General features: G+C 41.5%; 1 protein-coding gene across 1 annotated transcript in view; it reads right to left on the bottom strand.

The window, feature by feature from the left end:
* ROR2 (receptor tyrosine kinase like orphan receptor 2) overlaps positions 1–26,251 on the bottom strand; it is a 198,288-nt gene that overhangs the window by 44,797 nt on the left and 127,240 nt on the right. The window contains exon 2 of the mRNA XM_082245393.1: positions 21,472–21,549. Coding sequence (XP_082101519.1) covers positions 21,472–21,549 — 78 coding nt within the window. The remainder of the gene's footprint in view (positions 1–21,471; positions 21,550–26,251) is intronic.

Here is a 26,251-nt window from a genome sequence, read left to right as displayed (position 1 = left end):
CACAACTCTTAGAAGCTCCAATGTATCTTTGAGATACGATGGAAGTCTGACAACATGCGGACGGAACTGTTCATCCACAAATTGGCTGGCTGGTTCAGTATGGGAGGCCATACCTGAGACAATCGGGCAGCCCGGTGGTTTGTCAAGGTGTTTGTCCACCTTAGGGAGCAAATAAAATGTTGGTAGGATGGGCTATTTTACGTGTAAGAAATCATATAGATCTTGATCAATGATGGAAGATTGTAATGCTTCTGCTAGAATAGATTTAAACCGTGTCCCAAATTGATCAATAACAGCCTGGGAGACTGGTGCATACCAGTCATGGTTAGACAGGATCTTTAAGCACATGTCCTCATATTGATGTCTGTCCATAATGACCACGTTGCCATCCTTGTCAGAGGGTTTGATGACAACGTGGTCATTATGGATCAGCCCATCCAAAGCCAATCTCTGTGAGGAGGAAAGGTTGGGAGACCTTGCAGTAGATAGTTTGAGATTATCTATATCCCTAATGGTTTGTTTCAAAAAGGCCCAGATTGCTGGGCACGTTTGGAGCTTAGGAAACCTGGTAGATTTGGCCTTAAATCTTCTGGAGGTTGGTTTGTCATTTGCTACCTCGCCATCTGATGATGAGGAGCCGACCCCCGATCTCCAGAAGCAGTTTCATTTTCATCCAACAATTGGATGAATATTTTTAGGGAACGGAAGTCCTGGGCTTTAAACCCTTTATAGAGGTCTTCGTCACGAGTAGTAGTAGTCCCTCTTTCCTTATCAAAGATATATTTATAAGTGAGATTTCTCGCAAAGAGATGAATATCTTTCACTATCTCAAATCTGGAGATCGGGGATCGGACATCTCGTCATCAGATGACGAGGTAGAAAATGACAAACCAACCTCCAGAAGATTTAAGGCCAAATCTACCAGGTTTCCTAAGCTAGCTCTGAGGACGTCACCGGAAGTGACGAAACGCGTCAGCTTGGAACGCATAGCGCCTTTACGTTACGTTGGTGGAGCGCAAGCCGGAAGCTAGCTCCTTGAGGAGGACGTGCAGCCCGCACCGCTGACCACCAATGCTATTGTCTACATACTTTTAAATGCTTTAACCCGCAAATTGGGTAAATAAACTGCCTTTAAACCTAATACTACACTATTTAGAGCATTCTTTCTCCCTCCCCATTGGATCTGACCGTATACTATTGGAGCCTAGGGGGCCGTTGCCAGCCCACAGGATAACGTCCAGAGGGGGTCCATCTAGCCCAGGGGGCTTACAAAGTTTGTTTGGTCCTGGTGCCGTATGGCATTCAGTACCCACTTCATTTGGTAAGTGACCCAACCTATTACCCACTTGGGATCAGAAACAACTGAGACTATATCAATCAAGCCTGAGCACGAGCACTTTTGTTTGAACTTTGAAAAATCACCTTCACTAAAGACATTTGTATATTTATATCTGAGCACCAAAAGTCACTGTTTTATTCTGAATTTCTTAACCTATTATTGCTTGTGATTTATTTATATATTAATCTTAATTTAACACTGATGCACTTTATATTCACTGAAAACTGATGATTTATAGGATTTATACTATTTGTTTTTATATTCAATCACAGTTTATTTGATACCAGTTTATTAATTATCACAGCAAGCGCTGTATTTGGTCCTCTAGACCAATCACCTAAAACTATCAGACATAGTGCCCACAGAGGTGGCCCATAGAATCGCTAAAATTCAGATGCAACTGAAGGGATTTATACATCCACAAGCTGTAAATCATTCTACAAAGTGTTCAGAGGTTCAAAAGAAGGATATGTTTATGGAGCTTGATTTATAGAGATGTAAACTTTAGCAAATCTCATGATTTTCAGCAAATCAGACCTTTTTCAATTCCCCAAAATTTTGTATATGCATGCAGAGTTGTTCAGTCTGTGGAGAATCACGCTATTAATTAATCCTAATTCACAAATACATTATTCACAGAGCAGACAATCATGACTATACATATTTTGGTAAATCAAAAATCCCTGCTTTGCCAAAAAAGAATAAATTGACTTAATTTGTCAGATTCATGGACTGAGTTTGCTATCTATATGTCAGCTGAACTGTGTTTCAAGATGTAATTTTATATCAACTGTTGAAATCCATTAAATATTGTTTCATGCTCTTCCTGTGCAATACAGCTCAGCTTTCAGCCTGTAAAATGTCCAGATAAGATGTGTCCGTCTGCTGAATACTGAACACATGCCAGATATTAGAGGTGATATAAGTCCAAGCAGGCTCCCCTCTGTATTATTATTTATGAATCTCTAAATAAAACATAAACGCACAAGTGATGTTTTTTTTCCCCTGTGCGTGGACACAGATTAACATGAAGGGGAGTTTAAAGGCAGAGAAGAAAAAAAAAGCTCTGATGCCTGTAAAATCTTTGTTTCTAAGTTCAAGCGTGCATTTGGCCTTAGTGAGGCAGTGTGGCTATTGCATATATTTGCAAAAGTTTGCAACTAAAGCCCCAACGCATATTTTTAAAGCTTAGCAGAAACTTCCTGCATTTTGTATTGTATAATATTGTTCTGAGAACTGCTCTGTCAGTATCCACCTTACTTTAAAAAGCTAGTAATAAATCGATCAGAGCAGCTGGCCTTTCTGTTTTGCACAGGCTGCTAGTAAATGTACTCATGCAATGAGGTACCCCCCTCCCTGCATTGGGTAAATGAAGAGGATAGGAACAAGGAGAAAAACTCACAATTCTCCTCCCTCCAGCAGGCTTCCTCCGCCTGTGCAAAAGGATCCCCAAGGCCGCTTCACTTTGCTGTCTAGCAGGTTGCAGCTCTCTGAGGTCATGTCAGGAGGAGGATCAACATGCCTGCATTGTACATGAGGACAGCAAGGGCCCACTTACATTCCAAAGAGAAGGACAGCAGAAAAGAGTGCTGGCTGCTGGGGAGTGAGCAGTAAACTATACAGTATGTGCTTATTCCTCCCCCCTGTAACACAACCTTGCTCCCAAATCTTTTTTCCCCTATGCATCTACCTTGGTGACATGGGGTTTAGTTGTCAGCCAGAGCAGATTGTCATCTAAAGTGGGAGTCACCATAATTTGTTACCCACAGGGAAGAAAACCTGCCCCTCTTTGGACAGTGTTTGTAACTGCAGAAGTTCAGGATGCCCACGATCCACTAATGGCGCTTTTCCACTGCATGGAACCGAACGGTTCGGCTTGCTTTTGTGCTTTTCCACTGCTGGTACCGCATGGTATAGTGTAGGAACGGTTCGGTACGGTACGGCAACGCTTTTCCACTGCATGGAACCGAACGGTACGGCTCTCAAAAACAGTACCACCTCGATTGTGGTTCCAACAGGTACCATACCCGGTACCATATCCCACAATCCTTTGCATGCAGTCACTACTAGCCACTGATTGGTCAGAGAATCCCACCCACCCCGTTGTTATCCCACCCACTTAACTTTAGTACTACTTTAGTGGAAAAGCAAACCGTACCGAACCAAACCTTTCCAACACCGTACCATGCGGTACCAGCAGTGGAAAAGCAAACCGGGCCAAGCAGGGCCGAGTAGAGCCGAGCCGGTACTTGCAGTGGAAAAGTGCCATTATACAGCGCAAGGGGTTTAGCTGGGAAACTAGCAGAAAGAAAATGGTCTGTGGCTCCCAAACAAACCAATCCTATATCCCAGGTCTCCTTTTATAACCTGCAGTGGAAAATATGACTGCTAAGGGTCCATGCATACTGGCTTAAAAAACGCTGCTACATATGTAAAGTCTCTCACATTTATGTCATCATGTATGTTTGTACCCTGACATTTGTCAGAATAAAAAAATATTTGACACAAAAAACACTGCTTCTAGAGGAGTTTAGCATTTTGCCTGTTGAAGCAGCTCAATGTTACCTGTATCCATGCACATTAGGATGATTACAGGCATATTTTAAGCTCAGCGTTTAGGGGCAGAAAAAAAAAAAAACCCTTCTGCTCTGTGTTTTTAAGAGGAATTTTCTAGCAAAAAAAAAAAAAACGCTCCTAAACGCCTGTACAAAAAAACGCTCTATATAAGTGTTTTTTTCTGCCAAAAGAACTGGTGTTTTTTTTAAACCCAGTGTGCATGGACCCTAAAACAACACCAGCCATATATACTATGATTTGGTATTGTGCTAGATTTGAGCTTCCTTTACAACACAACAGTATATATATTAATGACCAACTTGAAAAACAGCATTTTAGAAAACTCGGTAGCATACTATAAAATACCTTGCATATTCACAAAAACAGTGCTTATCTTAATTGTTTAAGCCGGGACTTAAACTTGCAGACCTAATCACAGCCAGCTCTTCAGCTGGCCATAGACTGATTCCTCCATCCGCACAAACAAGGTAGATGGAGCTATATCCCCCTTAGGGACAATGTATTCTGTCAGAAATACACTGATAACCGCCTGCAGGTGATGATTGACATTTGTTTCCAGTATGTCCCTTCTCTGCTGAACCGGCCATATTTTCCATCAGTGCGTGACCAGCTTTAGCGCTTACATCATATCCAATAGAAGATCTATCTGGCTATGAGTCCTTGAGATGCCTGAAATTCACAAAAGATGCAACCAATGTCAGCACTACCTGAGACATTCAGATAGTTTTTAGATAACAAACACTAGAAGGGTGAAAATATAGGAACAGCGCCTAAAAATGAAACTAATTCAGCCAACCAAATCTAAGAATTGGTCAACTGCAATTTGGTATATTTTTGTTTTTGGGGTTAATATCAATTTAAGAAGTAATTCATACAAATGCTAATGGCACTTTTGGAAATATAGTGGACATTTCCTAGCCTGGACAGCTACGGGGGGGGGGTTGCCAAAAGCAGATGAAAAAGATACATGTGATGGTAATAGGGTGAACAAAGTTTCCATACAGCTGGGGTTCAAATTCACACAGGGTGCACGGTGGGGTGACTTCATGAATGGGCTTTGAAAGTTAAAATAGATAAGCATAACATGAATGCAGCAATGGCATTCTCACCAGGTTTGATTACTAACAGGGAGTGAGGCTCACATGGATGCTGGTTTTTAATTTTAACATCACATTCATAAAAGATCTAGATCAACTGAAAAAAGTGGTATAAAAATAAATTGTTTAGCATTCCATAAAACCTAGCTTTGTCCCACTGCAGAATCCATATATTGCACACATAAAGCATTTCTTTAATCTCAGCAGGGTTCAGTCAGGAACGGCACACATGACACATGAAAGGAGCACTCTTTGCTCTATGGTGTGGATTTGATGTGGATATTTACAATTCTCTGTTCTTTGTCATACTCTGTTTAAATGCCATGGATATGTTTCTTTTAAAGAAGACAGCATGCAAAGAGCCAAGAGTATTCTACAGCTTAGCATTTAACTTGCACATACAGTATGTACTGTATATTTAATTTGTTGTGGTATGATATAACCTCTTGGATTCCATAGGGAGAGTTGCAGACAATAGCTGCCCTCATGACGTATTTAATAAACATTTGCAATTTCCTAATTAATTAAACTACTGTTACCAACAGCAGCCAATCAGATTATTCTCAATGCTCTGATGTCACTAAACTGAAAAATAATTTGGCTGCAGTTAGCTGCATATTGCACAGCACCCTTTTTTTTACAACACATTACTTACAGGAAACACTGCTGGTATGAGTGCAAATCATACCAAGAGAAACTTAAGTGTGTGCTGTAAGTATACAAAATGTAAAGTTACCTTTCTTTTACACATCACTGGCTGGCAATGTTGTGTACTAACTTTCCATACTGCAATTATTGGACCATTCTCCCTCTGAATACCATGAAACGTGTTCTGGAAGGGCACTATCTACTAGAGCACAAATTAAATTACAACAGTACCAGTTTAAAGCTCCTTCAGAAGAACACAAAAGTTAGACATGGAAGTTGATGACCCATTGACTGTTCAACTGTTCTGTACTGAAGTGGTTATTAAATATCCTCCAACAAAGTTACTAGATGAGCTTGAATGGTAAACATGGGGCACGGTCTTTCCTGGCAGCCAGTCAGTCTCTTGGTGGGGAAGGAACTCTCTATATATCACATAAACCACACTATTCTTCAGAAACTGAGGGTCGAATGTGAGGTATCAGACACAGTTTTAGATAACTTTTCTAGTGTAAAAAATCTTTATCTCATGCAGTAAAGAATAAATTATAATAACTTACACTTTCTACTATTGTATGATGTTCAAGATATTGTCTAGGCAATAATTGAAGTAAGTGCTTATTATCCTACGTGACCCATTCGTTACAAGCCGTGCTTGAATCTGTTGCAGTGGCTAAAAGTACTGAACCATAGGGGAAAATGATTATATTCTGGACCTGTTCAAGGGAAGTATAGTAAACTAGCATTGTTTTTTTTACACTATGGGACAGCTGTTGGCTACTGGCATGTAAAGTGCAAATATTTAGTAGCACCAGTCCCTGACCTCTAGACTTATGGCATTCTAGTAATAAACAATCATGCTGTTTGCTCCCACTGGGTAAATGACTTTACATTACAATTGCCACTACTAAGAAAGGTTAGATAACAGAGCTCTCAGGAATGCACACAATACTTTGATATATTGATACTTGGACAATGCACACATGTGGTAAGAGATGGGACATCTGGAAAACTCTAGATGAGGGAGCTGTATAGGGAAGACTCCCAGGGGTACAAAGACCTCAGGCTGAAAATTGTGTTTGGTTGTTAAAAATGTATGGGGATGTGTAATTTGAATTAATGCAGCCAATCAGATGTTCCTTTTCTGTGAAGACCTGTCTTTTTCTTTACAGTTTTGCCATGCACTATCTGTGCCATTTTTATTACTGTAGGTGAAAAGGTCCCTTAAAGTGTTACTAAACCCACAACAGTAAAATCAGTCTGTATATGCAGCAAAGCATACCTGTTATACTCACTGTGGAACCTAAGGGGTTAATCCTTCACATTGTGTAAAAAAGGCTGTTTAATCCTGTTTTCTCTGATCCTCCCCTTCTTTTACTGACCCAATCGATTTGTTGATTGCACAAAGCCCTAGGAGGCACTCTACACATGCTCAGTTTGGCGTGTATTGCTAGAGAGTTTTCTTTTTTTTTTTTGGGAGGGTGCATGTGATTAGCACAGGGGCAATTAGTACCGTCCAGACAGAGGGTCATGGGTCATGCAGCCTTATAGGACAATCAGGGGGAATGAAAACTCCTCTTACAAACTTTAACCAGACACTGATAGAAGTCACAAGACTGCTATATACTGCTGATGAGAAAAGGTATTTATCAGTTTATATCTACTAAAATAATTGCATTTCCATATTCTGTGTACTGTGGAAGACCAGATATAGTAAATGCAGGGTCCTGGGTTTAGTAACACATTAGGAGAACCCTCAACAGCATTGCTAGACCTAATATTTTATTAGACCTTAGTAATGTCACAGGAAACCTAAGTGAGCCACCTCCCCAGAGTCCCCCGTGCCCCTAAGGGCTCTTTCAGACGGCCGCTCCGTGTGTCCGCAAATCATCCTATTTTTTTGCGGATGATTTACGGACATAATGTAAGTCTATGGCATTGCAGATGTCAGCGGAATACCATCCGCTAACATCCGATTTTCTTCCTTTCAGTTCTGTTCCGTTTTTTGGAACGGAACAGAACCCTATTTTTTCATCCGTTCAAAAAACGGAAAGGAAGGAAAATCGGATGTCAGCGGTGTAACCCGCTGACATCCGCAATGCCCATAGACTTACATTATGTCCGCATATCATCCGCAAACGGATGGGATGATATGCGGACATACGGAGCGGATGACACAAATGTCATCCGCTCCGTGAAAAAAAAAAAGTCCCGCAGCGGAGCTCTCACACGGAGCGGCCGTCTGAAAGAGCCCTAAAACTGCTCTACAACTACCATTCCAGAAGGTGGTTAGGAAGGTAGAGCCTGTGCTTCTTGTTTGTTTAGCCCAGCCAGGTCTGGGAGCATGGATCAGGAGAAGCTTCAATTTGGACTAATAAATGCATTTGTATACTAAAAGTGTTCTTTTTTTTGTACTATCACAGGACCCTTACCAGGCCATCCATTAACTAGCTTTTAAAAGTATTCTTAACTTCAAAGCTAGCTCTTCAACCTAGTGAAAATTCTTTGAGAATAAGGTGTTAAAGTCACAAGTGAAAAATTAGTAGCTTAATAACAAACAAGACTTCCTCTTTTATGAATCAATTATTATTATCACTTGTGATAATATATTATTACAATATATATATTACAGTTTACTGAACTGGATACTGGCTGACCTATCTTATAATTGTTTTTTGCTTTGCGGCCAGTGTACAAGGATGCTGACTGGGTTGATTAATGCAGAAATAGACAAACAGGAAATAAGAAAAATAAAACAATTGTGTAAAAAATTAGATAATCTTTACAATATGTTTTTAAAATGGATACTTATTATAAATGCTGAACTCCTAGCCACTGTTATAAAACTAATTAATGTAGGTATATCTCCATTAAAGGCCTGTTTAGATCTATGCATGTGCATATAGGTGTGCTTTTTTGTAGAGTTAGGCAAGGGGGTTGTCATGCATCAATGTTGGCATGCCTTTTCCATGTGGTTTTGAATTTAGAACTTGGAGTGGATAGTGTTATTAGCCATTGATCAAGGCATTTTAATACCTGTTGCCAAAGCTTCAAAATGCATTTTACTGTATATGCATTTTGAATTGTCCCTCTCTATGCACTAAAATGCAAAAAAAGATTGACGTTTCATATTATTGTGTCATATACACTGCACTGCAGCACTGAGATGAAAACATCCTATTATCAGAAAGTTGGACATATGCATTTTAGAAAATTGTAACGTGTATGTTAAAACCCAACAGTGTAAATGGGCACCTAAAGATCAATACATTTATTCTGAAAACTAGTGTTAGTACTTAAATGTGTCTTTATGTAGCTTCAGAACTGAAGATGGAAGAGGGAGCAGTAGCAGTAAGAGCCAATCAGGTCCTGCTGCATGGACATAAGCAGGAAAAAAGGTTGTGTATATGTATTACAACTGTGTAGTAAGCTGTTTCCCTTGAGTTAAAGTGGTAGTAAAGCCCCTTTGTGATTTTTACCAACAGGTAAGGCTAAAATAAGGCTTACCTGTAGGTAAAATTAATATCTCTTAAACATTCACTCTTTAGGAGATATTCACCCTGGGTGTAGCCAGTGACGCATGCGATCTGAAGGTATACCATGCCGGACCTTCAGAGCTTTGTGCGGGAACCGAGGGCTTCTACACGCATGAGTGGGAGTTCCATCATTGCAGCTCTGGCCACTCACAGCTCCAGAGCCCAGAAGAAAGACTGGGGGAAGATGTCAGCCCTCTCAGCGGTGACAGTGCGCCGCTGGAGGGCTTTGTATTAAGGCAAGTATTTCATAATGTGTTAGTATGCAATGTATACTAGCACATTATGCTATTGCCTTGCAAGTTTTTTTTTTTTTTTAGCTCTGCTGCAGGTTAACTACCGCTTTAAAGTAGAAGACTGGTCTAAACCTATCTAAGCTTAAAATTGCTCCCACCCCCATTCTAAGCCCTATACTAACTAGCCTGTAGGAAAGCTGTGTATACTTACCTAATCTAAGGATGATCTGGTCCAGTCATGTGATTGTCTCCCCGTGTCGGCTCCCATTGTAGAGGAGGGACATCGGACAACAGATGCCCCATAGTAAACCTATGGATCACATCACTGCCCAGGCTCCGCAGCCATCACTGCTCTCTCCTCTCCCCTGAAGCTGGCCACTGGGAGATCATGTGACGTGACTAGAGCACCCTTAGGTAAGTATACACATCTTTCCTCTACAGGCTAGTTAGTATAGGGTTTACAAGAGGGGTCGGAGCATGTTTCAGAGTGGATAGGTTTAGACCAGACTTCCATGAGGCCCCTTTCATACATGCGGACCATTTGTCCGTTTTTCATCCTCCGTTGATGTCAAAGCATCACTATGGAAAAATGGATGTAAATGGATGATCATCTATTTAAACCTGTTTACAGCCTCTTTCGTCAACATCGGATCAAAGCCCTATTTTTCTTCCGTTAAAAAACGAACCGGACAAAAAAACGGATGTAAACAGGCAAATGGTTAATTTTTGCATGAAAAAATGGCTCTGGGACTTAAGTGGTTTAGGACTCTAGCTGAGGGATGTAAAAAACAGATAAAAAACGGATGACAAACTGATAAATAAACTGTAAACATCTTCTGTTTTTTCTTTGAAAAACATGACTGAAATGATGAAACGAACGGTCCCCACATATGTGAAAAGGGCCTAGAATAAGGGAAAGAATGACTGCAAGAACCTATAAACAAATACCATATCTGCATTACAGCTCTTTGCAAAATATGTTTGTTTGCTCCCTCTTCAAAAAGAAAAAAGTATGATCCCAAGCAGGGTGAAAAATGCCAACTTGCAGGAGTACAAAATCTCTTTCCAGGACATAAACAAAATACTCCTGGAAAACAGTCTTGACTAATTACTTCCTTACCCAGCCATGTACAGATCCAGACCACGACACAGGGTCTGGTTTGTGGTTGGCGCATTAGACAGGTCTGTTAAAGTGACAGACCGTAATAACAGGAACACAACAAATATGTTAGTCATTTAAGTTAAAATCATTTAAAATTAGGATTTTCTACTAATTATGCCATTTAGCCAGAACATTCAGAATTTTCTGACACTTTTAGTTCTACTTTTGAAAAATTAACTATATTTTCTGTTTATCGTATCAAAGAAAAAAAAGCATGACACCATTATGAAAAAAAAGACATAGATAGGGAAAAAAACAGGCTCCTCTACAATATGATTATGTATGGAGCATTACAAATATAACGTCTTAAGTTACAATCTCATTACCCTTGCAAAGGTGAAAATGTTCGGCAACTTGTCTTCATAACAATCACCACACACACAAACCTGCCATAATCATTTATTTAAAGGCATTTCCAAATCTCTGCAACTATGGCCAGAATTTCCATGCCATATATTATTTATGTAATAAACATTAACAGAAAAGTGGTCTGATTAGTTGTATCACAGCCGAAAATAAGGCCATGTGTGATTGGCCTTACACAAAACAAGGCATGTGAAACATCTAGAAAGTGGTATCACCAGTCACAAAACAATAACAGTTTGTTATTTTGCCACTGGGATCTGGAAAATGTGGTCTACTTCATCTACATACTGTACTTCTATATCTATTCAAAAATATGCACAAAGCCACCATAAACATATGTAACAACCCACTCCATATCTCCAACATTTTTAGGAAACTTCATTGATCCAGATGACCAAGACAAGACCCTTCCTGGATCCTCCCACTCTAGTGTGTTTCACCAAACAAGTATGCATAATTGAAGGGGTCTAGTCTTGACTATATGGATCAATACGCTTTCTTCAGAATTCTGGAGATTTGAAGTTTGAGGTTACAATTCTCTATGATGGCTTTGTACCTTGTGAGCAGAGCTGCATGGTTGACCAGGCACTCACTAGTGAGAGACAGGATCCGCAGGAGCTCATAATCAATATCATTACATATTTGTTAAATTACCAATAACATGTAATTAAGAGTTTCCTATGAGCAAGTATAGTAAATTTTGTTCAGAGGAGATAATCAATTAACCTGGACAGCACTTGGGCCACACCTAAACGATTTTCAGCTTGTAAAACGCTGAGCTCTGAAGCTCCAAAATGCCCAACAAGCAAAATTCTATTCATTTCAATGGCCCCTGTTCACATCTGAGCATTCTGTCACCCGAAGCAACCTGCCTGAAGCTCAAAAAAGTACATGAACTTCTTTTTAGCAGATTACAAGCGTTTTTGGCACCATAGACTTCAATAGAAACGTCTGACTTGAGCAGGAAAAAAAAAAACTCTTGTAAAACGCACAAATAGCAGCTCTCCACCCCTAATTTCCTCTCTCTCCTCCCCCTAGTGCTTTCTATTGGCTAAACAAAAACGCCTGAAGCTGTAAAATGCTTGCAATACACTTCTAAAACTCTTTAAAAAAAGCTTGCAAAATGCTGCAAAAAAGCTTTAAAAAAGCCCAAAAACCGCCAGTAAATCGAAACGCTCAGGTGTGAATGGAGCCTTATTCCCTCCCCAGTGGCCTAATAAGGAAATATTAATATTCGTTTAGCATTTTCTTATTAGAGCTGTGATTTCATATAAGGGATATCTGTTTTAAAGCAGGGGGGGGGTCCAATATTTACTCTGCTAACACTGAGTATACTGATGTGTGCAAATGTGTTCTCAACTGTCCAATCCAGAATGAGTTTGGGTTTTTAACCCCTTGACCTCCTGAGGATTTACCCCTCTTCATGACCAGGCCACGTTTTGTGATACGACATTGTTACTTTAACTGACAACTGCACAGTCATGCGACACTGTACCCAAATAAAGTGTATTTTTTCCCCGCAAATAGAGCTTTCTTTTGGTGGTGTTTGATCACCTCTGCAGTTTTTATTTTTTGCGATATAAACAAAAAAGAACCACAATTGTGAGAAAAAAAAAACAATATTTTTTTACTTTCTGCTAAAAAGCACATGCTATGAAAAATTAAAAAAAAAAAACAAATTTCTTCATCAATTCAGGCCAATATGTACTCTACTTCAAATATTTGGTAAAAAAAAATCCCAACAAGCGTATATTGATTAGTTTGGGCAAAAGTTAGAACATTTACAAACTATGGGATATTTACTGGAATTTCTTTTTTTTTGAATACCAGTAATGGTGGCAATCAGCGACTTATAGCGAGACCACAATATTTAATTGGATAATAACTGACACTTTTGACATTTTGCGGGAACCAGTGACACTAATACAGTGATCAGTGCTAAAAATAAGCACTGTCACTGTACTAATGACACTGGCTGGGAAGGGGTTAAACATCTAGGGAGATCAAAGGGTTAACTGTGTGCCTAGCTAGTGTTTTACAAAAGGGGTAATGGTCTGGTTTCTTCCAGAGCACTCCTCCATCCCTAAATATAAATCAAAACAAGAAAAATGGCCCGTGGGACTTTATATGAGGTCGTGCTCAGTGGCTGGAATAATGACATGCACAGTATATGAATAAAAACAGTAAAACATTTAATTGCATTATAAACAAACATGGCAATATATGCTCAAAAACACATGATATAGCTCAAAGGCTCAAATATGAATGGCATATGACATGAATGATACATTCATAACTTATTTGATATGCATCTTGGTGTGTCCTCTTGATGAAAAATGCCATAATTGATACAGTTAGAATGTACATTGTGGTCTGACGCGTTTCGGGAGCAACATCTCCCTTCCTCAGAGACCAATACGTTAAAGGTATCTCTATGGAAAATAATAATATGTTAAAGTCTACAGTAGGTATGGAATTAGAATAGAGTTCAATCAAAAAATGGGAGCTAAAAGGAGTACTGTATACTCACAACTCAGCGGAGCTCAAATAGCAAAAAATACACTCCTGTATGGCAGTGGTGCATCTCGTCTAACCCGGGAACTGAAGGGTCCCAATATGACAGCAGCCAGAGAGGGGGGGTCCAAGGCAGGCAAGTGTGTGTGTGAAGGGGGTCCTTCCATACCTATTGTGTGTATATAATTAACAAAGTGTTCAAGGTGTAGCGTGTAGGCTACCAATAATTGAAAGGCATATGTGATATTATAAGTAGGAAGGGGTGGTGTAATAGATATGTGAGGAGAGGGAAGTGACCAAGTGGGGATGAGGAAAGTGGGGGGGGTTGAAGGAAAGGGAAAGAAGGAGAATGGGAGGAAGGAATAGAGGGATGGGAAGGAAGGGAAAGGAAAGGGGAGAGGGGGGGGGAAGGGAAAGGCGGGAGGGGGGGGGGGGGAAGGAAGGGGAAAGGCGGGAGAGGGAGGGGAAAAGGAAAGGGAAGGAATGGGGAAGAGGGAAAGGGGAAGGGGGGAGGAAGGCTGGGGGGGATGGGGAGGAAGGGAAGGAGAAAGGGGGAAAGAGGGGGGAAGAGGGGGGAAGGGAGGGAAGAGATAGGAAAATAAGGGGGGGGGGAAGAGGGAAGAGGGGAAGCCCAGAGCCATGAGGTGATAACAGAGGATAAGTGGTAGTGTGTGACAGGGGTGAGGTAATGTGAGGAATATGAGTGAATGAAGGGTCAAGGTGGAGTGCTAGGCTGTGAAAAGTGGGTGAGGGAGAAGGTGAAAACCGTGGGGGGGGAAATGTTGGGGGAAGGGGTCGGTGACTCACCTGTCGGGTATCTCCATGGCTGGCAGCAAAAGAGGGACCCTAACGTCATGTCGCGGGTGTATGCAGATCTATCAGAGCCTGAGCAACTGTGATCGCATGTAGGAGAGGAACGCTGGGATGCAGACCTCTCCGTCCCGCAGATATGACGGCACGCAGCAGCGTGGGCACGTCAGTAAGGATACCGACGTGCGGCGCTGGAGGTGCGGCATGACGCCGATGTAAGGGTGGACCCGCTCCTCCCAATGGGGGGGGAGGGGCGGGGACAGCAAGGGAGGCGGGGCCTCCCTCTTTATACATCGCAGCTCCCGGGAAATAGGTTGAACACCACCTGATACAAGGAGCCAGTGTGTCAAAAAAACTATTGGTACCACATTAATAGTATAAAAAGAGGACTCTGTAGTAGTGAGATGTTGCCTACTAATAGCAGAAGAAAAAAGGAATTTGTATGTATATAACTTTTCATGTAACAACAATGAAAATAAGGTGACAAAGAAACAGAGGGGGGGGCCACCAAGATTGCATTATTCGCCGGGAGAAAACCAGATCATTGATGGGCACAATGGGTGTCTTCCACCCTAAATATAAGTACAAAAGGGGTAATGGTCTGGTTTCTTCCAGAGCACTCCTCCATCCCTAAATATAAATCAAAACAAGAAAAATGGCCCGTGGGACTTTATATGAGGTCGTGCTCAGTGGCTGGAATAATGACATGCACAGTATATGAATAAAAACAGTAAAACATTTAATTGCATTATAAACAAACATGGCAATATATGCTCAAAAACACATGATATAGCTCAAAGGCTCAAATATGAATGGCATATGACATGAATGATACATTCATAACTTATTTGATATGCATCTTGGTGTGTCCTCTTGATGAAAAATGCCATAATTGATACAGTTAGAATGTACATTGTGGTCTGACGCGTTTCGGGAGCAACATCTCCCTTCCTCAGAGACCAATACGTTAAAGGTATCTCTATGGAAAATAATAATATGTTAAAGTCTACAGTAGGTATGGAATTAGAATAGAGTTCAATCAAAAAATGGGAGCTAAAAGGAGTACTGTATACTCACAACTCAGCGGAGCTCAAATAGCAAAAAATACACTCCTGTATGGCAGTGGTGCATCTCGTCTAACCCGGGAACTGAAGGGTCCCAATATGACAGCAGCCAGAGAGGGGGGGTCCAAGGCAGGCAAGTGTGTGTGTGAAGGGGGTCCTTCCATACCTATTGTGTGTATATAATTAACAAAGTGTTCAAGGTGTAGCGTGTAGGCTACCAATATTTCCCCCCCCACGGTTTTCACCTTCTCCCTCACCCACTTTTCACAGCCTAGCACTCCACCTTGACCCTTCATTCACTCATATTCCTCACATTACCTCACCCCTGTCACACACTACCACTTATCCTCTGTTATCACCTCATGGCTCTGGGCTTCCCTCTTCCCTCTTCCCCCCCCCCCCTTATTTTCCTATCTCTTCCCTCCCTTCCCCCCTCTTCCCCCCTCTTTCCCCCTTTCTCCTTCCCTTCCTCCCCATCCCCCCCAGCCTTCCTCCCCCCTTCCCCTTTCCCTCTTCCCCATTCCTTCCCTTTCCTTTTCCCTCCCTCTCCCGCCTTTCCCTTCCTTCCCCCCCCCCCTCCCGCCTTTCCCTTCCCCCCCCCCTCTCCCCTTTCCTTTCCCTTCCTTCCCATCCCTCTATTCCTTCCTCCCATTCTCCTTCTTTCCCTTTCCTTCAACCCCCCCCACTTTCCTCATCCCCACTTGGTCACTTCCCTCTCCTCACATATCTATTACACCACCCCTTCCTACTTATAATATCACATATGCCTTTCAATTATTGGTAGCCTACACGCTACACCTTGAACACTTTGTTAATTATATACACACAATAGGTATGGAAGGACCCCCTTCACACACACACTTGCCTGCCTTGGACCCCCCCTCTCTGGCTGCTGTCATATTGGGACCCTTCAGTTCCCGGGTTAGACGAGATGCACCACTGCCATACAGGAGTGTATTTTTTGCTATTTGAGCTCCGCTGAGTTGTGAGTATACAGTACTCCTTTTAGCTCCCATTTTTTGATTGAACTCTATTCTAATTCCATACCTACTGTAGACTTTAACATATTATTATTTTCCATAGAGATACCTTTAACGTATTGGTCTCTGAGGAAGGGAGATGTTGCTCCCGAAACGCGTCAGACCACAATGTACATTCTAACTGTATCAATTATGGCATTTTTCATCAAGAGGACACACCAAGATGCATATCAAATAAGTTATGAATGTATCATTCATGTCATATGCCATTCATATTTGAGCCTTTGAGCTATATCATGTGTTTTTGAGCATATATTGCCATGTTTGTTTATAATGCAATTAAATGTTTTACTGTTTTTATTCATATACTGTGCATGTCATTATTCCAGCCACTGAGCACGACCTCATATAAAGTCCCACGGGCCATTTTTCTTGTTTTGATTTATATTTAGGGATGGAGGAGTGCTCTGGAAGAAACCAGACCATTACCCCTTTTGTACTTATATTTAGGGTGGAAGACACCCATTGTGCCCATCAATGATCTGGTTTTCTCCCGGCGAATAATGCAATCTTGGTGGCCCCCCCCTCTGTTTCTTTGTCACCTTATTTTCATTGTTGTTACATGAAAAGTTATATACATACAAATTCCTTTTTTCTTCTGCTATTAGTAGGCAACATCTCACTACTACAGAGTCCTCTTTTTATACTATTAATGTGGTACCAATAGTTTTTTTGACACACTGGCTCCTTGTATCAGGTGGTGTTCAACCTATTTCCCGGGAGCTGCGATGTATAAAGAGGGAGGCCCCGCCTCCCTTGCTGTCCCCGCCCCTCCCCCCCCATTGGGAGGAGCGGGTCCACCCTTACATCGGCGTCATGCCGCACCTCCAGCGCCGCACGTCGGTATCCTTACTGACGTGCCCACGCTGCTGCGTGCCGTCATATCTGCGGGACGGAGAGGTCTGCATCCCAGCGTTCCTCTCCTACATGCGATCACAGTTGCTCAGGCTCTGATAGATCTGCATACACCCGCGACATGACGTTAGGGTCCCTCTTTTGCTGCCAGCCATGGAGATACCCGACAGGTGAGTCACCGACCCCTTCCCCCAACATTTCCCCCCCCACGGTTTTCACCTTCTCCCTCACCCACTTTTCACAGCCTAGCACTCCACCTTGACCCTTCATTCACTCATATTCCTCACATTACCTCACCCCTGTCACACACTACCACTTATCCTCTGTTATCACCTCATGGCTCTGGGCTTCCCCTCTTCCCTCTTCCCCCCCCCCCTTATTTTCCTATCTCTTCCCTCCCTTCCCCCCTCTTCCCCCCTCTTTCCCCCTTTCTCCTTCCCTTCCTCCCCATCCCCCCCAGCCTTCCTCCCCCCTTCCCCTTTCCCTCTTCCCCATTCCTTCCCTTTCCTTTTCCCCTCCCTCTCCCGCCTTTCCCTTCCTTCCCCCCCCCCCTCCCGCCTTTCCCTTCCCCCCCCCCTCTCCCCTTTCCTTTCCCTTCCTTCCCATCCCTCTATTCCTTCCTCCCATTCTCCTTCTTTCCCTTTCCTTCAACCCCCCCCACTTTCCTCATCCCCACTTGGTCACTTCCCTCTCCTCACATATCTATTACACCACCCCTTCCTACTTATAATATCACATATGCCTTTCAATTATTGGTAGCCTACACGCTACACCTTGAACACTTTGTTAATTATATACACACAATAGGTATGGAAGGACCCCCTTCACACACACACTTGCCTGCCTTGGACCCCCCCTCTCTGGCTGCTGTCATATTGGGACCCTTCAGTTCCCGGGTTAGACGAGATGCACCACTGCCATACAGGAGTGTATTTTTTGCTATTTGAGCTCCGCTGAGTTGTGAGTATACAGTACTCCTTTTAGCTCCCATTTTTTGATTGAACTCTATTCTAATTCCATACCTACTGTAGACTTTAACATATTATTATTTTCCATAGAGATACCTTTAACGTATTGGTCTCTGAGGAAGGGAGATGTTGCTCCCGAAACGCGTCAGACCACAATGTACATTCTAACTGTATCAATTATGGCATTTTTCATCAAGAGGACACACCAAGATGCATATCAAATAAGTTATGAATGTATCATTCATGTCATATGCCATTCATATTTGAGCCTTTGAGCTATATCATGTGTTTTTGAGCATATATTGCCATGTTTGTTTATAATGCAATTAAATGTTTTACTGTTTTTATTCATATACTGTGCATGTCATTATTCCAGCCACTGAGCACGACCTCATATAAAGTCCCACGGGCCATTTTTCTTGTTTTGATCTAGCTAGTGTTTTGGTGTGAACTGTGTGCTGCTTTTATTCAGGGAAGTGATGGATTTTATTCTCTGCTTTGCAGGGACACAAAATCCATCATGATCGCCTCTGTCAGAACAAAACTCTGCCTTGTTTGTTTAGTCTTGTTGCTCCATTCCGTGTCTCTGCCCGACGATCGGCGGGTGCCGGTAGACTTCCAGTGCCCGGCACCCACAGACTGGCTTCTGCTGTGAGTAATAACAGCAGAAACGGCCCGCCTCTGGTGAGCGTGCACCCCCGTAGGCGGAAGTGCAGAATCACATATATATACATGATTCTGCATAGGAGGGTCACCCTGTAGCAGTATATCTGCTATGGAATGGTCATTAAGTGGTTAAAACAAGTTTTCGCATCTCTGTTTTCAAATATTGCTGATGTACAGCTTCCATGGAAATATCCCTAATTTTCAAAAGGCCCCCTACCCCCTTATTTTGTATCTTAAGGAAAACAATACTCTTTTTAAAGTGTTTAGATGTAAATTTGACTTGGCTCAGATTATTGTAACTCATTATTTTAATAATAGTGTAAAGGTATACGTACATAAGGGGTTTACTAATGGTTAGGAAAATAGGTTGGTGAAATTGTATGCACTATGAATACCTAGTCACGCGCAAGAGAATTTGCAAAAACAAGATTTGCTTTCAATAAATGTGATTGATTGAAGGGTTTCTGTCCCTCGACACCACAATCCCCCCAGGTTTGCCACAAAACCTCCAAACCACACCCCCACTCCATCAGACCTCCAATAAATTCTATTCTGTTATCAAGGCTGTCCCCAATGGGTACACTCATGCACACTGCATTCTTCATTCAATCCTATGACAGACAGTCTGTACTCCACTGGAGCATGACTCTCAGAGTACAAACATTCCATTTGTAAAATAAGTGTACTGCGCTAAAAGTTCATTTACACTTTACAGGTAAACTACAGATTTTTTAGTAGACACTTAAGCTGGATACACACTATACAATTGTCTTTAGATTTTTTTCCTTTAGATTTACCAAACGATATAATTTGAGGTCAAACCTAAACACTTTCAATTTGTATGCAATCAGGCAGGCCCTTGTTCTACATAGTTGAAGGTAAATTTAAAGGAAATCAAACAACAAAAGTTGTATAGTGTGTGTCCAGCTTTAGAGGTTGATTTACTAAAACTGGAGCGTGCAAAATCTGTTGCAGCTCTGCATTGAAACCAATCAGCTTGCAGGTTTTTATTGTCAATCTTCACTGAACAAGCTGAAGTTAGAAGCCAGTTAGCTACCATGCACAGGTATACCATATTTTGCACTCTCCAGCTTTAGTAAATCAACCAATCAGTTACTATTGTAACATTCCCTAGAAATAATCTTGATGTGACTTTTAACTGGTTTGCTGCGCCATATTTTCAAGGTCTTTTTTTATATACTGAATATAGATACTCTGTCATACCCTTCATTTTTTTTTCCTTTAAGTTTGTTAATTTAACTTAATTTTCACTTCTATAAAGGTTAATAACTTGAACATGCTGCGTATGATCTCCGTTTACTAGATTCTCATTTTCATATTTGAGTGTTTACATTTTACAGTTTGCATTTACACAGTGCATGTAGGAAAAGCATTCCATGGTAAGTAGTGCGTGTAGAAACATATTTGGGGTTGGATGTTTGGTTTCAAAACTTTGCGGTTATGAGTGTTAAAAAGCTGGCCTGCATTCATCTGCATCCGAGTTAATGAAGCGGAGGCCTCACAGCTCTCAGTGTGGTTGGAATCCAATTGTTTTGGAAGCTAGGTTGCTTTCTGCTATGCCAGTAAATGTAATGTTCACAGGCTGACTTTCACTCCTAAGGTTGTGACCATCATGTTACTTTTATGACCAAGCAGGAGACAAGTACAAAGAGATGTCATTGAAGAGTACTAATGACATGGAGAAAGACACACAGGCAGCCATAATTCATTTGTACCATTCGTTCTGCCTTGGAAGCTGAAATGATATTTACCCATTTACCCACAATATAAGCATTATGGATAGTCCTCAGAGGAGCATGACACCTTCTTTTTACATTGCAATGCTGCTAAAGGCTGTACAGAACAAAGAACTTTGGTTGGAATGTTTCAAAACTGGAGGCTTCAAGAAGCAGAAGTGAATGAACTTGCAAACAAATATCAAAACATAGAAATAACAGTCTTGAAAGGAGTTGGCAATTAATATGAATGACATGATGGTCCTCATCAGTTTCTCAACAAACATATAAGAAAACAAACAAAACTAAAACAAATACTAAGGGTCCTTTCACACGGGCGGTATTACGTCCGTTTTTCACCCCATCCGTTTGCGGATGAAAAACTGACATAATGCATGTCAATGGGATTGCGGATGTCAGTGGATCACCATCCGCTGACATCCGATTTGCGTCCTTTCCGTTTAGTTGCATTTTTTGAGACGGAAGAGAACCCTATTTTTCTTCCATTTAAAAAACGGAACAGACGCAAAAACGCATGTCAGCTGTGTCATTCTCTGAAATCCGCGATCCCATTGACATGCATTATGCCTGTTTATCTTCCGCAAACGGATGGCATGATAAACGGACATACAGAACAGACACTCCAAAGTGTCATCCGTGTCCGTTTAAGAAAAAGAAAAGTGCCTGAGCGGATGAAAAAAAGGGACCGTGCCATGTGAAAGGACCCTTAGTCATTAGGCACTTTACAAGCAACCCTTGTCGATTGTAAGCAATGAGAACAGAAGCATTACTGCAAAAGAAGGGAATGAAGAACAAAAAATGAAGTTTAGAAACAAAAAAAAAACCCAACTTGTTTGACTTACCCGATGGAGTTGGCACAAGCCTTTCTTGACTATTCACTTGACCCAAAGGTTCATTTGAATCAGAAAAATCCATTTCACCTGAAATAAACATAGCATGCAAATTAATTGAAGGGCACGTTTTTTTGTACTAGAATTCATCCTTACCTAGATACACTTATATCAATTAATGCTTTTAAAAATGCTTTTTAAAACAAAATTAACGCTTTAAAAAAAATATAAACATACACACAAAAATAGCAACATGATTTTTGTGACTACATTGAATAATCATTACATTTGTGTGGTCTTGTTCAGCAGATCGAAGCCAAATCCAATCACATAACCATCCAACTTAAAGCGAAGTTCCGGCCACAAAATCGACATAATCGATTTTGTGGCCATCCGCTTGCTTTTCGGCACCTGAAAAGGAAATAGATAGTTACGATTTTTATTTTTTTTTACTTACCTTGTATTGTAGAAAAATATACCTTTCTTCCACTTCCTCCCTCGGCGGCCGCGGCCCGCGCCGTCACTTCCGGTTTGCAATGATTCCAGGGAGCTGAACGTCATCGCTCCCAGGAATCAATGCGCCGGCACCGGCCCCACTCGTCACTTCCGGTGCGGCGCCGCATTCCCTGCTAAACAGCTTCTGGGCATGCCCAGAAATAGGGTTTCCATCCATCCAGGTTTCACAGACAGGATCGTATCGGATAGTAGCGGGTATCAGCGGAGATGTCTCCGCTGACATCCACTGCTCCATAGGGCTGCATTGAGCATCCGATCAGGTCCGCCTGAAAAACTGACAGGCAGACCGAATTGGAAATTGTGAAAGGGGCCACAGTGAAACTGTTCATAGATAAATGATGCATCAGAAAATGTATGATGAATTGGTGAGCACAGAAATATTTTTGATATAGAATAGTGTGACTAAATTAAAGGAGAAGTTTGGGGTGACCAAAAAACAAAGATACTCATCTTCATGGTGCAGTATCGGTCTTCCCTTTGGCCCTTTCCTAAAGCCAATCATACATGGATCAAAACTCAGCCGCTTCAGCAGGGACCAGCTGCATTTCAAGCCATGTATGGCAAGGCTGGATGTACAGAAGTTGGTCAACAAATTGACTTGTGTACACCCAGGCTGTTGTTTCCACTCGATCATTTCCACCGTCTAAAGCCAGCAATGCTGGTCAGTGTATTTTGAAGGTGGGGAAGTTTCCCTCTGTAAGAATATAAAGGCACAGCAGGAGGATTCCCCCATCCACCTTCAGTCTGTGGATGAGGTAATCGAGTCATTTTTTTCATTTAACCCGCTATTATGGGCTGTTTAGGATCATGACCACTGATCACTCAGTTCACAGAGTTCCCAAAGCAGAGAGCAGTGACAGACAGTCAGTGCTCTCCGCTTTGCCCCTCCAGCGCTCACTGGAGCACCAGGTTGGCGAGGGGCAGAAGCAGCTGGCTTATGCTCTTAGTGGCATGCTGAGAGGCTGAGTAAGCTGCCAGTCAAGCATCTGGGTGGATTCCAAAAATATTGTCAGGATACATTCAGAGTCTGGAATGACTCTGTGACGTCAGCTGACAGAAAACTTTAACACACTGTTGGCTGATTCTGGGTTACAGGAGAACACTAATACATGCACTCCTGTGATCTACAAGAGAAGTATAGCCAAAAAAAGCTTTGTCCATACATCTTTTTTAATAGAAGCATGAAAGAGAAGATTAACTGAACAGAATTTGTTCTCTCTTTGGAGGACACATTTAAAGGTTATTGTATAAATGTAAAAATGGTCTTAAAAGTAAACCTGGTGCAAAGTTGTTCACTGCCACTGAAAAAGACAATGCTCCTAGAGACAATACAATTTTCTGCATGTAGAAAGGGTTATTTACAGTCAGAGCTGTGAAAATGTCGAACAGTCTCCCAAAAAGAGCTAGTAGTTCTAGCCAACAGGTCTGGATGTCTTTCTAAAGTAAAAAATACATATAGATATTTTAATAATTACCAGAAATAACACTGTAGATGGTTGAGCCAGGAAAAAAAAATATTTTTGAATATCAAAGGTTTTTTTTTTCTGATAAAGTCACCTCCTCCCTTGCTCGCCTCCAGGACTTCTCCAGAGCCTCTCTCGCCCTCTGGAACTCCCTACCCCAATCTGTCCAACTATCTGCTACTCTGTCCACTTTCAGACGATCTCTGAAAACGTATCTGTACAGAAAGTCCTATCCAGCCCCCACCTAACAAATGTACATTTATTTTCTCCATCAGCCCAGTTATTACCTTTTCTATCTTTTGACCCTCCCTCTTAGACTGTAAGCTCTAAGGAGCAGGGCCCTCTGATTCCTACTGTATTAAACTGTATTGTACTTGTACTGTCTACCATTATGTTGTAAAGCACTGGGTAAACTCTTGGCACTATATAAATCTTGTATAGTAATAATAGAGTAAGAGCCCATTCACACTGCCGCAACTTGTCAGGCGACTTGTCAGCCTGACAAGTCGCGGTCAGTCGCGGTCCATTGAGTAGTACAGGACCCGTTCTAATAGGAGCGACAAAAAAAGGGTCCTGTACTACTTTGGGGCAACCTCGGAGCGACTTGCATAGACTTCCATTATGTGAAGTCCCTGCAAGTCGCACCGAAGTCGCGGTGCACGCGACTTCAAAGGTCGCCCCCCGAAGTCGTGTTGCCTCAGTGTGAACCGGCTCTTAGTTATACCAAACGCTATAAGGTTTTGTTGTTATGTTTCTGGATCAGCTTAGAGGTTTTTAAGGATGCAGATTTTATTTTTTTTAACTATTATATTCTATTTTTTTGGTTGAACTCAACGTTTTTAACTCATGTAACATATCGTAGGTACCAATACATAGCACAAATGCTCTTTTGCCCTACTGGCGCACATGTTTGAAAAGCTCTTTACAACATTGTCACATTCAGTGACCTTTGAAAACATTCAGTGCTGATTGTAACCTTCTGCCTCCCCCCACCTCAGGGCACACAGTGACTACAAAGAGTACATATCCAGACACAATGACATCAAGTAGAGAAGGGGAGTCACACAGAGATGTGACAGAGCTGCTCTAGGTAAATGACCCTGTAAGTGTCTTCAATGAAATTGCTGTATTTTAGCCATTTAATCACTGCTGTAACCTAACACCCCACAGACTGTGAGTACTGTTTTACAAAGCTGACCCTTAACACTGCAGAGGTTACTGTTACACGAGGCCTTTGACATACCTATTCCTCAGACATTCCTAGAAATGTCCCAGACTGAAAGGAAAGTAACGCATGATAATAGCGAGAGTTCATTTACATCCATATAAAAAGCTTGCACGGGGATCTGAATAAATGCAGATTTCATGCTGAGGAGTTCTAACCATTATTGAGCTGCTGCACATTATCTGGATTGGAATGCCTGCACAGCCTCATTAAAACCAATCCGGCCTGTTAAACATACGCTTATTCACATTCTAATTTCATTTTGTGCATCCACTAATTTCCGTATTACTATAGAGCCTTCAGGTTGAAGATTTGTCGTTGGCCAGGCCGAGGGCTTCTACTGTTACATAAAAACATTTGTAATCAATTTCAGGATTGCTTTCTTTGGCCAGCTACAAAATGTTTATTTTCACAATGTAATGGCACAGTACTAAGGAAAAATTGACTTGCTCCAGCATAACTACAATGGGCACATTGTGCACTCAGACGAATACTCATAAGTGCTGGTTTAAATATATATATTCTGTGTACCCATGGGTACACTCTCCTGCAAAAATTTTCTGGCTATAACGTAAAAACAATTGATGCATGCAAGGCAGGATTTAGTGAATGGTGGTGAATGGTGTAGTCATTAGAGTCTAAAAATTCGATGGATGATTAGCAAAAAGAAATAACTTTTATATAAAGAGCTCATACTATAAATCGATGCTCTCATTAAGTTCTTGACACCTTTAAGCAGCTCTCCTTAAAGAAAATTATCAGAGCACACTGTTTTTTAGTACAAAAGTAATATTTCCAAAGGATAACTGTATTTTTGCTTAAAGTAATACTAATCTCACACTTTTAATTTACATAATCTCTTCTATTTCTGTATACGGACGATGGCATAGTAATTATTTTAATTTTTTTAAAAACCAACCTTTTTCCTAATTGATATACAGCTGTCATATGACCCAGCTCTTTCCCAGCCTGTCTGGAGGGAAGCATAGCAGGAGGAGCTTCTAGTCCTCTGCTGCTGGTCACATGTTCACAATAAAAAAAGCAGCCTTTGGAATACAGATTTACATATTACAATTTTCATACAAATATATATTGTCAATCACAAATTTATTATTTTTGGCAATAACATGGTATGGGCGGATATCTTAGAATAAGATGGAGGTGAAGCCACCATTATTCTACATGTAATATCTGACCCCTATGGTGTTTAGCTGGTTTGTGGGCATGGAAGGACCCTGCATTCACTATATCTGGTCTCCCACAGTTCACAGAACATGGAAATGAAATTATTTTAGTAAATATAAACTGCTAAATACCTTTTCTCATCAGCAGTATATAGCAGTCATGTGAATTCTATCAGTGTCTGGTTAAAGTTTGTAGGAGGAGTTTTCATTCTCCTCTGACTGTCCTATGAGGCTGCTTGACCCCTGACCCTCCTTCTGGACAGTGCTGATTGGCCCTGTGCTGATCACATGCACCCTCCCAAGAAGAAAAAATGTCTCTAGCAATACACACAAACTAAGCATGTGCAGAGTGACTCCAAAGGCTCTGTTCTATCAGTAGATGGATTGAGGATGGCAAAAGAAGG

The sequence above is a fragment of the Pelophylax lessonae genome, assembly GCF_965119305.1.
Source record: "Pelophylax lessonae genome assembly, chromosome: 1".
Classification (NCBI taxonomy): Eukaryota; Metazoa; Chordata; class Amphibia; order Anura; family Ranidae; genus Pelophylax; species Pelophylax lessonae.
The sequence above is the reverse complement of the archived record's forward strand: the minus strand, read 5'-3'. Positions and strand labels throughout refer to the sequence as shown.